The sequence below is a fragment of the Chaetodon trifascialis genome, chromosome 4 (assembly GCF_039877785.1).
Source record: "Chaetodon trifascialis isolate fChaTrf1 chromosome 4, fChaTrf1.hap1, whole genome shotgun sequence".
In the NCBI taxonomy this organism is placed as follows: Eukaryota; Metazoa; Chordata; class Actinopteri; order Chaetodontiformes; family Chaetodontidae; genus Chaetodon; species Chaetodon trifascialis.
In genome coordinates, this window is record NC_092059.1 from 26,280,330 (window position 1) to 26,295,654 (window position 15,325).

Here is a 15,325-nt window from a genome sequence, read left to right on the forward strand (position 1 = left end):
GAAGACAAAATCCATGTCTTTCACCTATAAAATATACTATTCCAAAAGCAATATAAACTCTGCACAGCAAAAAAACTCCACAAAAAGCTTGAGTTTAGGCACAGTAGTAGAAGTAGAGTAGAAGCATAAAAAGAAATGTTGAAGCAAACAACAAACAATTCCAGTTCCACCTTGGTGTGACACTTTTCAGTCACTTTAAATAGCAAATCACTGTGGGTTATTGCATGTATCGCCCTAGATATGGTCTACTAGAGCCAAACACTTAACCTAAGATATAAACGTAGCAAGTAAATGAAATGAGCAATTTAGATTGGACTTGATTGATGTTTCACCACAACCATTGTTGATACAGTTGGAAGCAAGTATGGCGCTCATATATCATGCAAGCTAAATAACAAAAAACTCATTTAACTGAAACATTCATTGCATCTAAGATATTATCATAAACAGCCAACAAGAGGGAATACCAGGGGCACTTTGCATGAGAGAGTGAACCATGTTCAGGTCTTTCTAAAGGGAACCTGAAGGTAAGGTCAGGTTGAGTGGACTTCAGTGACTTGTGTGTAACTGCTAGAGAGTCCCTGGACTGAATGAAAGTTGACTAATTCACCCTCCATCGCCAATGGTGGCATTGAACATCAAACTACCATCAGCTCGTACATGGAAATAACAAAAGGTTCAAGTGATCTTTGAGTAGGGCATTACATGAAAGGTAGATGCAGCTGTCAGATCCAACATAAATACTTCAGTATGTTACATGTTGTCAGTTACAGACTGCACACTGCATAGAGCCACTGCTGTTTATATGTATATGTGTGCGCGCCCTCTGCCAGTTCACCATGGTTCAATTGTAAGAAGCATAATGTCATTCTCGTCACATCATTTGAAGATCTCTTGAAAAGGAAAAAGGCTACAAAGAGGAATGGACAGAGCTATGCATCCGTTCAGTAAATGTTCATACTGCAGCACTGGATCAGTGCCTTTGCCTGGCAGTCACACCTTTTGTGGCTCAGCTCAACGCTCTGTTTACAGACAAACTGCACCATTTATCCCACTAAGCCAAGCCACCATGCTGTCATGAATACATTTCTCAGGTTTAAGTTCAAATATACAATGGGTTGTTGAAAACCTTATTCTTATTAAGTCAGACAGTAATACGACGACTGAGATGATTTACTGAGGCTGATGAGCTTGAGTGCGACACTGGATTGAAAAAAGTACCTTGTTCTAAAATTTAATTACTGATCAAAATAATATGCATATACAATACAGTATACAATACACTGCAGTATTTTGTAACAGAGTACTCATTCCAGGGTCGAGGAAGACTGCAATTGTTCAGCTTTCCAGATTTATCCTCAGGCATTTAAAACTGAACCAGGGTTCAAAACCGTCAGGGTACACAGGAGGACCACCCACTGACCCTGCTAGTGACTGAGGCAACTTACTATCCTGAACCCCAGTCCAGTGTCAGCAGCACCAAGTACATCAGCACTGACCTACCAGATACCCTCCAAAATACCTTAAGTCAGTCAGATACATAGTGGATGGTTCCTCTGGACAGTGTTTTAAGGCTCAGTGTGCAATTTAATGAGAGGTTATTTAACACTAGTATCATGCACACACAACAAAATTACAAATCATGAATATGTGTTATTGCACTTAAAGTGTCAAAATGATGTGTTCATGTTCCCAGTTGCTGTAGATTTTGTTGCTTAAAATACAATATAAACCATGAAGGTAAACATTTTAAAGAGTGTTCAGTGCTCTTAGTCTAATTGTCTTGGTCCTGTGAGGGATCGGTAACTTCCTTTATAAATGAGTGCTATTTAGCCTTAATGCCTTCCGAGCATGATGGAGCAGCTAATTTTAGCTTGGATGCTAATGGGAGTCTAGGACAATTAACATGTCTATTACTGCCATAAACTGTGAATAACACTGAACAGCAGAGGCCATTTATTCTGTTAGAATCTAGTTGAAAAGTAGACAGCTTAAGTGCTGTGGAGGAAGACAGAGTGTACCAGACACTGCGAGGATGCTAGAATCAAACAGAACAGAGGTGTTACTATCATGAAGTAGAAATATAGTTGCTGCAAAAAAAGTGCCCTCTATCAGTCAAGGTCAGCTGTCCTCCAACTAAATGTGATTTGATATGATTTATTGTGTTTATTCTTTAGCTGGACAGTTTGACTAAAATAACTTCACCAACTAATCTGGAGCTTTCACTTTCTTGTACATGCACTGTGCGGAGCCAATGAATTACTGCTGCTCTGGCCTGAAAAGCTGCTGCTGGGGAAAATTCAAACACTGTTGTCTGTAAATTATTCCTCTTTTCCCTTTTTTGTCAGAAGGAATAAATATGTGTTCACTGTGAAGCTCAAGTTTTATGTTACATTATTGCTGTTCTGCTCCATATGTAGAACAAGATGAAAAAGAAGTGGCTGCACCCAGTGCAAGACAGAAGGCCGATGGGGGGTTTAAATCATGGCTGCCACAATATACTGTAGGCCTGCATGTGATTTAGGGACTGTGGGAAAATTATTAGTGCACGGAGAGGGGACCAGAAAAGGGGAAGAGTTATATAATTTTTTTTCTTTTTGCTGAGTGTAAATGTGTACACTTTTAGAATTATTATCATAACTTAGTTATTATTTTTTTCCTTTCCTGTTTCCTACCCAAGCTAAAGGAACTTGGGCAGAGAGGATGCTGCCACTGCAGACTGTACCCAGACCCACAGGAGGATGCTGGTCAATGCAAACTCACCCCTCTTCCCACATTTAATGTTTAACATTTAACATTTAGAGTAAGAAAAAGTTGCTATTTTTGACTAATATTTTATATATAAAAATATCTTTTCATGGCAAATCTAATTATTCTATAATGTGGTGAGGGAATTGCATGTATGTCCAAATCTGTCCAAATCTGTGTCGTGAAAATATCTGTGGTCATATTGAGCGTGTATTCAGATTCTCACTGGGTGCCTACAGCCTACATTGTTGTTTCATATTCTGTGTTACACAGATTTCTAAATGAGAAAGCTGCAAACCTTGATAAAAACCTGAAAAGCTCTCTCTTGACCATTTTGTGGGCACTTTTGGGATGGTACCTAACTTCAACTTCACTTCAAGTGCCAGCCTTCAGAATCACAACAATGGTCAAATAGTAACACACAGCTTCATATGGTAAAGACAGACAAAATGTTCTTGAGGCTAAAACTTGCTGAATGTCAGAATAACAAACCTAAAACTAACTACACCTCATAAGTTCTGCAGCTTTGGAGACAAACAGTGCCTGTTCACAGTGACAACAGCCACCTCGAGATAACTTAGATATTGAAGACAAAGTCAGAATCTGATGATTATGAGCCAAGATCTAAATTACACTGTATAAATATGAATTCCAGCTCTGCTCTCCTCGTCAGTAACTTTCATACAGTCCCTGACTGTAAATCTAAATGTGATCTGCAAATTTGGATGCTGAGTTTGGCCACAGGAATTGCTGCTCCAAAATGACTAGTGGTGCATTCTAAATGTTTCACAGGCTGAGCAGCAACTGTGTGGATAAGTCATGGTTATGCAGACTACAGGCCATTGTGTTCAAACAGCTGTAACCTACCACCTTGTTCTTTGTCTGCCAGCTTGTTCTGAATAAACCAGGTTTCCATTCCATTCATTCAGCATCACTGGGCAACTGCTTTAATCATTGTGCCCAATATTGCATTATTTTGCATTATTATATCCTCTCAATAAGGGCTTTTCATACAAAACAGTGTAGAATTGGTGAAGGCCTCTTTAATTACACATTTGATGACAACAGATGATTAAAAAAGTCAGGAATGTAAATAACTCCAGAGATATAATGACGCTTTCAACACATTGTGTCAAACAACACTTCAACACTCTGTTCTCCTTGATTTAGGGAATCCATGAGTGACCAAACCATCAAAACAATGCAGTGTAATCATGTTTAAAGCATGAAGGGATTAATGCTCAATTCAGAACACTCAAGATGTATCACCGAAAAGTTGTACTCTTAATCACTCTTAATCAGATTCATCACTTCAAGTAAAAGAATTAATACCACACTGTGAAATACTCCACTGTAGAGACAAAGTCCTGCATTCAAAACCTTAATTAGTAAAAGTATGGAAGTATTATAAACAAGCATTACTACAGCAAGTTGTTATTCAGCAGTAAAATGTTCCCTGTCAGAGTTTTACTGTTATATCTGATGCTTTTGGATTCATGTGCAGGTTGCATTTTACAGCTGTAGATGTTTACGGTTGTGTACAATGTATAATGTATAATGTATATTTTATATACTATAGTTTGATTTAAAGCAATGCATCATATTCTATAAAATCATCAGATTTTTAGTGTCACTGTTGTGTGAGAACCACGAATCTCTAAAATAATATAAAATGGAAAATACGTAAGTAAAGTATGAGGACCTTGAATTTGTCCCCAAATACAGTACTTGAATAAACATACTTAGTTACATTCCACCACTGAAGCCATCTGCCTTCAATTAGATCATGTCACAAACTTGTAATCATAGCCATGGGCATTTTGTTAGGACCCTGAGCAGACGACTATTCTCTAAAACACTTTTCAGCAAAAGTATCTGCTCGAAGTTCATTTAGCAGTAAGACAGTGAGTCAGACACATGACATGCTGGGCAAGCTTTGAGCTGTGTGTGACGGAGCGGTAGAGACCGCTCCGTCCATCTCCGTTCCCGCGGGCCTCTCTCCCTTGCCCAAGAGAGAGGCCGCGGGAGCGCGCTCATTTTTCCCCAGCAGGACCACAGGAGTGCGGTCCTGCTCAGACTGTTTCCCCACACAATCTCCGGGAGGTCCGCACTCACGCGGTCCTGCTCACATATTCCTGGTTATACACACTGTCGCGGTAGTGCGTTCGAGGGTGCACACCTGCTGAAGCGGAGTTGGTCCGCCTCTGGTTCAGGGGCCAAACCGAGGCGATACCTGGGTGCGGCTTAAATAGCGCATTGTGGCGCGCTGTTAGGCCAGCACAATAGCTGGACTAATCCATTTGTTTGATATTGGGATGTTTTCTTATTTGCGGGGTTTTTGTTAATTATTTAAGAAGCCAGCTGATGGGCATTTATGTTCTATTCTGTTCTGTTCTGTTTGTACTATATGGTGGAAGTAATTGTGTAATTTTTCCTGTGTGTTTTTACCATAATGGTGAAATCATCCCCATTTAATTATTGTTGGTCTGCCCGGGGGAGGGGCTATGGGATATATAAAGGGAGCATTTCTGCTCTGCCAGGTCTTTTTTGGTTTTTGTGCAGTTGGAGCTGGAGTGGAGGCTGAAGTATTAATCTTTGAGTGTGGCTGATTGAGTTTTTGTACATACTTATTTTGGGTTGTTGCTGATTTTGGTTCCTGGGAGTTTTTTTTTATCCTCACTGTAAATAGTTCTCCACTGGTTGCATTTTGGTGACAATAAAAATCCACCAAACGGGACTTTTGTGGCTGTGCCATCATTTTTATCCAGTGCATTCAGCGAACCTGTGACATTTGGTGTCAGAAGTGGGATGGCCAGTCGGAAGAAAAGACGGTCGCAACAGAGGAAGTTGGAGGCAGAGGAGGAGGAGGAACTGGCTACTCCTGATGGAGCGACACAACCCATGGGTGAGCTAATTGGCCTCATGAGACATTTTATGGAAGGCCAGCAGAGGAGAGACGAGGGGTTCCTGGCAGTTCACCGTGATGCCCTTCGGTCTCCATGGAGCTCCCGCCACCTTCCAGAGGCTGATGGACCGTGTCCTGCAGGGGTGTGAAGATTGCAGTGCGGCCTACCTGGATGATGTGGTCATCTTTAGCGACACCTGGGAGGAGCACTTGCAGCACCTGGAACGAGTCCTGAGCCAGATCCAGCAGGCGGGCCTGACACTGAATCCAGCCAAGTGTCAGTGGGCCCAGGCAGAAGCAAGGTACCTGGGCTATCGGCTGGGGCATGGAGAGGTCCGACTGCAGATGGACAAGGTGGAGGCCATCCGCAGCAGCCCGCGGACTTGCACAAAGAAGCAAGTTTTTTTTTTCCTCACTGTAAATAGTTCTCCACTGGTTGTCACTTTTTGGTGACAATAAAAATCCACCAAACGGGACTTTTGCAGCTGTGCCATCATTTTTATCCAGTGCATTCAGCGAACCCGTGACACTGTGGTTCAGTACAATACAGTGGCTCTACTTTGGTACTGGCTTCAGTTAAAAATAAAATCCATTTTGTGGTTTTGTCATGAATATGGTACACTGTGAGGAGAAAGATAAAACTCAGAACTACAATGGGCCTCATGCAGGAGCCTTTTCATATCCTTATCCAGAAGTTTGATTTCTCAACTGCTTTTTTTTTTTTTTTTTTTTAATTGCTAGTTTCAGCCTGTTTGGGAGTCAGTGTGTGCTCATTATATTTGATTATTAGTTCTTGTAAATTCTTTGCTTACAAGGAAGGTGTTAATTTCAGAGACAAGATGTCTGGCCAAGAGGCATCTCCATGTTTTCTTTTCAGGGAAGCCAGAGACACAGACACCTCAACATCAAAGGTTGCCTTCTCCTCACCTCCTCCTCACTATGTTTCTCATGGCAATGCTAATTCTCTCCTGATAGCCCCATTAGAGATCGGGACAATAAAACTGTCTGAATGAATGGTGCCAGGCTCCAGAGGAACCTCCAAAAATCAGATAATGCTGATGGGTTGTAAATTAGACATTCCTGAAGCAAACTGTGCTGTATGTTTGTGTGCTTTTTCCTAATACTCCAGGATAACCAAACTTCTATGTTGAACTTAGCTTTTGATGTTTTCACCTTACAGGACTCACAATATGCATAATATTGATGTTTTTCCAGTTTCTCTAACTTGAAGAGTGACAAAGTTGTGATTTTAACTGTTTTATAAAGTTTGTCTGAATTTTTATCATGGAACCATACTGCCATCTAGAGGTTCATAACAATATGCTTGATGTGATACATTTATTAATAAGTAATTGTAATAGTGATAATCATTTTGGGCAAATATAGTCTGCCTTTCTTTATTTCTTTATTTTCTGTTAGTTATACCTTGAGTCATCATTCATATTAGGATGAGTATTACAAATTGTTACCATGATTATCTTTAATGTTGTCATCCAATCATAGGAATTGCCTAATGCATGTTGTGAACAATGTTGAAATGTCATTGAAAATCATCCATTCAAAATATATGTGATTGACCATAGTGAGAAGCAGATGAGCCCCTCGTATGAATCATTAATTAATTCCAGCTCCATGAGGCGAGATTACATCGTGCGCCACAAACCGTCCTACGTGAGCAACGGCCTGCCCATTAGACACGCCCCGGAGCGAGATTTAAATGTCTGCAGCTGCAGCATGAATTCAGTGCGCGTTACTCAGTCTTGTCTTAAGTTATGTTACGTCATGTTTTAGTTTTGTTTGTTACTTCTTAGTTGTCTCAGTCTTGTACAGTCGTTTTGCTCTTTAAGTTCTTCCCGTCTTCAAGCTACTCAAAAGCCAAACCGAGTAGTGTGATTTATTTTCAGAAGACGTGTTTCTATAGTTTTGCCGTAAACTTTCATTTTTCTAAGTCACACGTTTTGGTTTTAGTATTAGTAAATTTTAGTCAAATAATAATAATTTTGTAGACCGGCCATCGAGGAGACTATCAATTTTGTTACTATCAGTCTAAAATAATCCTTCATGGACTCAACCAAACCAAAACCCTGCAGCCAGCTGTTGATCCTTGGTCTGGGTTAACAACCATCCGGAGCTGTCCCTTATCTGTAACCGACACCATAGAACCCAGCTCGAGAGACATCACCGTCCAACATCAGCTCTGCACCTTGGTGTGCCTGGGCCTTCCACCGGACCACCGAGCAGATCGAGCCACGGACGAGCACCTGGGTATCTTCGAGTAGTTCGGAGCGGAATTTACTGGGATGTCACCAACCAAGTAGGCATGCTAAGCGGGTTTGAATTAGAGTTGGTCCGTGAGGTTAAGATACTGCTAATTTATCCAAATTCTCTCAACTGCTCGTTTAATCCCTTAACTTTACGTTCGCGTCCCTATTATTCCCTTACAACTACTTCTCACTATCGCCAAACTTGTTTTGCCATTGTGTTGCCATAAGTTTCTTTTGTGTTCTGTCACATCACCTCATATCATCTGTCGTACCATTCATGATACATTATTCATTACCCATAAATGTGCTTAATAAATGAAATTCTGATTTAAGTCCTGGTTAGACGGTGTGCTTTTGAGCTGAATATATACGATCCCTGTATCCAGAGTTTACACTTCAGATTATCAGACTGGTTTACTGTTAGTTCATTCGTTAGTATTTTAGCGGCGTTATAGCAGTTAATTTCTGCAGTCCTTCTTAGCTGAGGAAGGTGGTGCCCCATCATTTTATCAACGAATGCACCATCAAATTAGGTTAGTTCCCCTACAAAAATGAAGTATCCAGCCGAGGTTTTCACATGAACCCCGATGAGTCTGACCTAAGGGGCTAAAGTCAATCCTTCCACAGTATCAAAGCAGCCTTTGACTGGTATCAGTTCTGAATGACTGTAAGTTGAAGTTATTGTGCAATAATCATTTTCTGTATGCCAGCAAACCAATCATAGATGAGCCGACTATTAAGAAAATAACAAGACAACAAGTGACTAAAGTACACATTTTTCATTTCATATCAGTGTTGATGATGACGTTACTATGAAGCGAAGACTGAAACAATCCATTTCAAAGGTCCCCTGTGGTGCTACAGAGAAGCGATCCAGTCGTACCTTATGCACAAGCACACACAAAAGGGGGGGCGAAAGGACCAACTGAGCTAACGATGGCGAGGAGGGCCGAAGGTGGAGGAATTTTTTGTGATAAATGTTTTTCAGATTGTAGGCTCATATTTAAGCACCGCCAACTGGAATGGACAATAACATGACTAGAAAAAGATACAGAAAGAAACTGTTGACCTATTAACACACAGTCTGCATGATCTGTATAATACTTCAGCAGAAAGACTGAACACGAAGGAGCACTCTGACTTTAAGATGTCAAACACTAAATGCAACTATGGTCAACAGCTTGGGTTTATGTAACACAAGTTCATATATTTTAAGATCATCCAGACTGTGTGTGTAGGTGTTCCTGGGCTGGGGATCAGGTGACCGTCTACCATTTACCTCCTACCACATTACACCACTGCTGCAACTCCCAGACAGTAACTCGTCTCCTACCTGTACACTCCAGGCGGCGTCTGTGGGATGATGAAGCTCTTCTCCAAGTCGCGGAGCACATCATTCAGCATCCGCACGTGGGAGGGATCGCGCTCTTTAGGGTCATTTGCCGGCCGCATAGTTTCTGATTGGAAGAAAGCTGCGTGGTCCCTCAGAGAGGAGGCTGAGGACAGCAGGGGCTGAGACACCATACTCTTCTCTAGACACATATACAGGGAGAAGAGGAGACAGAGAAAACTGACTGACTGTCTGTTCCAGAAATAGTAGCTGGCTTGAATATATAAGCATTGGGTAAAAGAACTATGGAAGACAGTGAAATTGCAAGGAGGATGGTGGTTTTAAGTTGGAACTCAGTGTGGTCTTAGAAATCAAATCAAGACTTCTGTGACTCAACAAAACCTGTGCAGTTGGTTTGTTATGCTGTTATGAGGGACATTTGGGAACTGGCTCACAAAACCGCATAACACAGTGTCAGGGTGACAAAACTTGACCCTTCTAAATGTTGCATATCTTTTTCAGCTTTAAACCTGTTATTATGAACTATCAAGCGGGTTCTTTTTTTGGATTGGTCTGCACATGCATGTTTCTGTATAGTCCCAAACACACTAAGAAAACCTGTGGTTTCATGAACAGCAGGATGAGCTCAAACTCCTGTTTCACTCCCAAACAAACAAACTACAGATGATGATTTTGTTTCTGATGTTAGAACCCAATATACTTTATTTGAGTGTAAACATGCAGTCTGTTTCTGGATATATTATCTGGAGAGGGAAAGCACATGTGAAAATATAGCTTTAAATGCACACAGAATGGAAGAGAAATTCAGACCACTTCTCCAACTATAGAAGACTGTGTGGATACTTGTATTTACGATTGATTCACAAAATATTGTACTTTTTACTCCATTGCATTTATTGGACTACTGGTATAGAATAAGTCACAGGGGACAGTTTTATACAATGAGTACGTTTGCTTTTAATACTTTAAGTACATTTTCTTGGTGATACTTATACTTCACCTTAACTAAGATTTCTCTATAGATTTTTCTATAGAGCATTTTTACAGTGATGTTTGCACTTTTACATCAGTAAAGAACCTGGACACTTCCTCCACCGCTGCTCTTTTCTCAGTGAGCAGAAGGATCTTTGGACTTGAAAAAAAAAAAAAAAGATGTGAACTTAAACATTTAAATACAAAAATGCAGAATGTACATCCTTTAAATAAATATAATAAAATATTAACTAGTATTTTATGCTAAAGTACTATGACTACATGTAAACAGAAAGATGTTGGAGCTCAAAGAACCGTAAAGTGTCCTCTTTGTATTGATTACATAATCATTATTTCTTAGTGGAACAAAGTGAAGGCAGGACTGGGAGGACGGCAGTGTTGAATTAGTATGGAGTGCACGGCTGGGATGGCAGAGAATACAAACTAGATTCCTTGTTGCAGTTAATTTCATACTCTATAGCTTCATTTGATATTAAAATGCTTAAAAAGTCAAATTGATTTGCTCATTTTAAATATTTAAAGACAAATTATCAAGCTTGCTGACTCTGAATTACTTAAATCTGATGAAGTGGAATAGCCAAGGGCACATAGGAAGTACTTCAACCCTCCGACTGGTCCTCTGTCCAGGATACATCCTGCCTATCACCCGGTGCAGGGTGGGATATCATTCAGCCCTCCTGCCACCTTGGCCAGATAAGCTGGTACAGATAATGGACTGACACAGGAAGTTTCATGAAATACATCCAGATATCTTCGAATGTGACAGACTTCACTGCCATACATTTTAATTAGGCACAACATGCTCTTCTCACATGCTGCTGGTCATGTGTTTGCCATCTTGGTATGAGCTGCTGGTTGAAATCAGGTGTAACGCTTGAGCATGTTCCAATTCCTATCATGTGATACTTCCCAATAGTATCCCAACACAATGAGAATCAAACAATGTATATCAGCTGTCCCTGTCTTCTCCATCGTGTGAGTCACACCTCCCCAATACCACTTGACAAAAAACACACACACTTTTACAAACACATTTACTCAAGATGTAATTTAAAGCTTAACTCCCAGGTCTCTCTTTCAAGCCCCACATCAATCATACACTCAATACACTAAATTAAAGAGACCCTCTGCCTTTCTTACCTCTAACTACTGATCAATTTACTCCCCCAGCCTCTACACATACACACTCACAGGCTCACACACACAGGATACACAATTAGCCTGTCAACACAAAGCTGGCTTATTTTACAGTACATTTGGCACTGTGAATCAATTACCTCACATTTACAGTTAACTGGCCTGTATTATTGGCACCATTAAATGATATCTGGCTGGATCCAATAAGCCTCCTTTGGAACGGCTGAAATCTGTTGTGTTGCTGTCTGTGTGAGGACAAAGGTTCATGTTCAGGTGTTCAACTGGCTTCCATTGAGCCAGTAAGGAATGCTTTTACAGTATGAACACAATACAGCCACTGTTTGCAATGCTGCAGGTCAGGAAATAATGGGAGCTGGTTAAATGAGTGCATAAACTGATGCCATGTTGATAATGTGACTTAAGTACAGCATATAATATATTTGAAAAGGAGCATGCTAATGTGATGTGTGAAGAGAACAATTTCTGCACTGCTTGAGTGCAGAAATTGGTATTATTGGTATTAGTACAAGGTTTCGATAGTCTAATGAAATATTTTCTCTGCTCACTGGAAGCTTTTCCTTTCACCATGACAGATGTATCCTCACAAAGACTTTGACCTGACCAGGAATGAACTTTTCTTTGAATTTGAATGAAATGAAAAGCAAGTTTCTTTAATACAGGGTGAACTCATCTGTCACACAGGATACAATACATGAACAGGCACACCCTGCCACATGTCTAAATGTTCATGTTGAGAATGCTGTGTAATCCTCATGTGTATTGACTGTTGCATAAAAAGAAAGTATACTGAAAGTTTGCTACAATACCAGATATGTTACTGGGCTTTGCAGAATTGGACAGTGTTAACTCTGGAGATAAGGTTGATTATTTTGCATGAGAGGGATTGTGGGCAAACATGTGTGAAACATTTTTTGGGGAAAAATAAAAGAAAGCAATAGAAGAGAAAAAAGAAGACAAAAGAGAAAATGAAGAGGAGGGCCAGGACGATACGCTCATGCTTTGATTTGATGCTATCACGATACAGTACATGTGCGCAGAGGAGATGTCCATTGAAATTCATACAAGTATTGTGTATAAACTGCACGCAGCACAGACTGGGACACTTGAAATTAACATCCTCAGCACAGGAAATAGAACTTGAAACCTGTCCTTTCAAAATGTGGGCTGCCCTGTCCGGGAACATGTTTCTGCCTAGTGGTGGCTGCATTTTTAAACCCACTGGGAATTTTAGGTTTGAGTTTTTACCCTTTGTAGTTGCTGCAGCTGGTGTTTAAGCTGCAGAGCAGCAGCTTGATGTAGCAATGTGAGTCAGCAGCTATTAGTTTGTTTCCACAGTGCAAATATATGCCTCTAAGTATGAAAAGCTAATTTCTGTTTGTGTATTGATGGCAATTCATATTATGTGTTAGCATTGAGTTGGACTATGCATTACTGATTCAGGAATTGTTAAAAAAAATGAATACTTCAGTGAAACTCACAAGGTGACAGCAGTTGAAAGTGCAAACATGATTAGGATTAAATGTTGGCTTTATGTGAATCAAAACCAGACTGTAAATTAATAATAGGTAACATACTGGTCTTAATCAGTGTACCTTGGTGTGTGTTAGTGTTTCTTTGGATCAGAGTGAGTCACTTGAGTTTGGGAACAGAGTGTGACTCGTTGGAGATGAGAAGGGAAGACAGTGGGGACAAAAATAGACAAAGAGAACTGTTCTCTTCTACAAATTTAAATGGCTCTGGCTCCTCGCAGCCAGCTGGGACTCATGAAATATTGTTTGATTGTTGTAATCCATCACATCTTTTGACACGCAGGGATGTGTGTGAGTGTATTTGTATTTGGGTATACAGTTGGGACTTGGCCTCCTGCGATAACAGTGGCAGAGAGAAGAGAGAGAGAAATTCAAAAGAGCTTGAGGGTGATGTTTTTATTCGATGGAATATTTTTCCTTTCAAGTACACATTCTGTCGATGTTTATGAATGTTGGTGTTGGGTTTCATGTAGGTTTAATTGATTCCTATTCTGCTATACTGATGTATGCTCTTAAAGAGTAATTCCAATTCTTCATTTATTATTTGAGTAGGAAAACTAAAAAAGCCACAATGTTGAAAACAAACACACAGATTTGGGCCATAAACAGTAATTAATCAGAAATGACTTCTTCTTCTTTATTTAAAGGTAAAATAATAGAATATTATACTATAATAAATCTCATCATACAGAAGTTGAAGGTTTGTCGTTTTGCTTTATCTAAACTTTATGCTCCTCTGTTTATATATAGACCTTCTTTCTGTGAAGCAACAGGCTAACTGCCCTCTATCACAACTTCTATACAGTAGAGTTTTATGAATTTAATTTCAGCTAATCCATGTGTTGAGCACGTGGGACTGATAGCACACACAGCTGTAGTTACTTTTGAGGAAAGGAAATGGTGAATTCACTTAATTCTTTTGTTCATAATGCTGGCTGTTACGCTTGTCCTTGCTCATTATTGATTGGAGAGTCATAATTTAACACTACTTCACTGATTGCAAGCAGGGACCAGAACGGCTCACTGCTTTAAGTTCAAGCAAGCAAGCAAGCAAGCAAGCACTTGTTCAGAGACAAGTGTTCATTGAAATCACGGTCAGACCACATTTCTGAGAAAATCTGACAGACACCTTGCTCCTCCATTTTTAGCAATTTAAAGCATTTCAACATTTATTGTTAGAATCGTTTGGAGAAGGTTGTGTAGTGTCAAATGTTGTTTTGTGTTTTGGTTCCACATTGTTGAGAAGCAGAAGTCTGGAGGCAGCAACACTATAATTGAATTCATATGTCAGAGGCATAGTCAAGATGTAAATGAAAACTATACACAACACTGGCTATTTAGTTCATTACCATAAAGAGGAGACGTCAGCGTCTCTTTCATACAGCCCTTTTTCACTCAGTTATTCCACATCATTGCAAATTACTTGATGTAAGCAAACTACCACACAGTTCTCATTCTGGGATGTTATACACATGTTAGGTTATTAATTAGTTATCGCATATATTTATGTTTACAAAATATATTACCCAGCCTGAACAAGACACAGCTTGCGAAGTTACTGTGTTCTAAATGCATATTGGGGTTAAGCATATTCTACATAGAAGGTGTTTCTGTTCACTGTGCTCATGTTCTAAATTTAGTGAACCAAACACTGACTGAAATGCAAATCCATATACATGTTATATGCATGAATGCATATTCCATGCAAAGCAACCATGATGACAGACTTCTTTGACAATGACTGACTCCAACAGCTCGTTGTCATTAGGCGTGCTAGCTAACATTTGCTTTGGAAGGAAAGCTTCTGCTTTTTTAAGTCTACCTTAATACAATACATCAAATGCAACACGCACCTTTAAAGAGTGACTTCATCATTCCTACACTCCACACTGGCTGAAACAGAGTGCAAATACACAGTTAAAGATGAGGGACAAAATCCACTGTTGCTGAAGTTAACAGGAGGAGTGTGGTTGTGGCGATTGTGTGCAGGATTATTGCTGGTGCTTTGTCCCACAAACAAACCTTCAGATACAAGAAGCTGGGGCTCAGTGGGGAGACATCCCATGGAGACACAAAAAGGGAATTTCATACTGAAAAGACGGTATCTTTGGAAGATACCTCCTCGAATCAGACTGCTGAAACCTCATTCCCCTTCCCTGACATCTATTACACAGTAGTCATGCTATTAAATTAAGTTGAACTGAGCCTCTCCTTTGAGGCAGCAGCAGGTCTTGGTTAACTTCTGCTTGCCCCTCATAGTTCATATATCTGCGCTCTTGGAAGTCCAGCTATGGGAACTAAGTTAATCTGTGTTCATCTTAGCTTGCTGAGCTCAGCAAGCTTACTAGTTTGTAAAATTATTGTGATTGACTAATCT

General features: G+C 40.1%; 1 protein-coding gene across 2 annotated transcripts in view; it reads right to left on the reverse strand.

Annotated features, from left to right (window-relative positions):
* Positions 1-15,325, reverse strand: part of LOC139330296 (inactive N-acetylated-alpha-linked acidic dipeptidase-like protein 2) — a 520,996-nt gene that overhangs the window by 4,726 nt on the left and 500,945 nt on the right. For both annotated transcript variants that reach the window (XM_070961134.1, XM_070961135.1), the window contains exon 17: positions 9,251-9,449. In XM_070961134.1, coding sequence (XP_070817235.1) covers positions 9,251-9,449 — 199 coding nt within the window. The remainder of the gene's footprint in view (positions 1-9,250; positions 9,450-15,325) is intronic.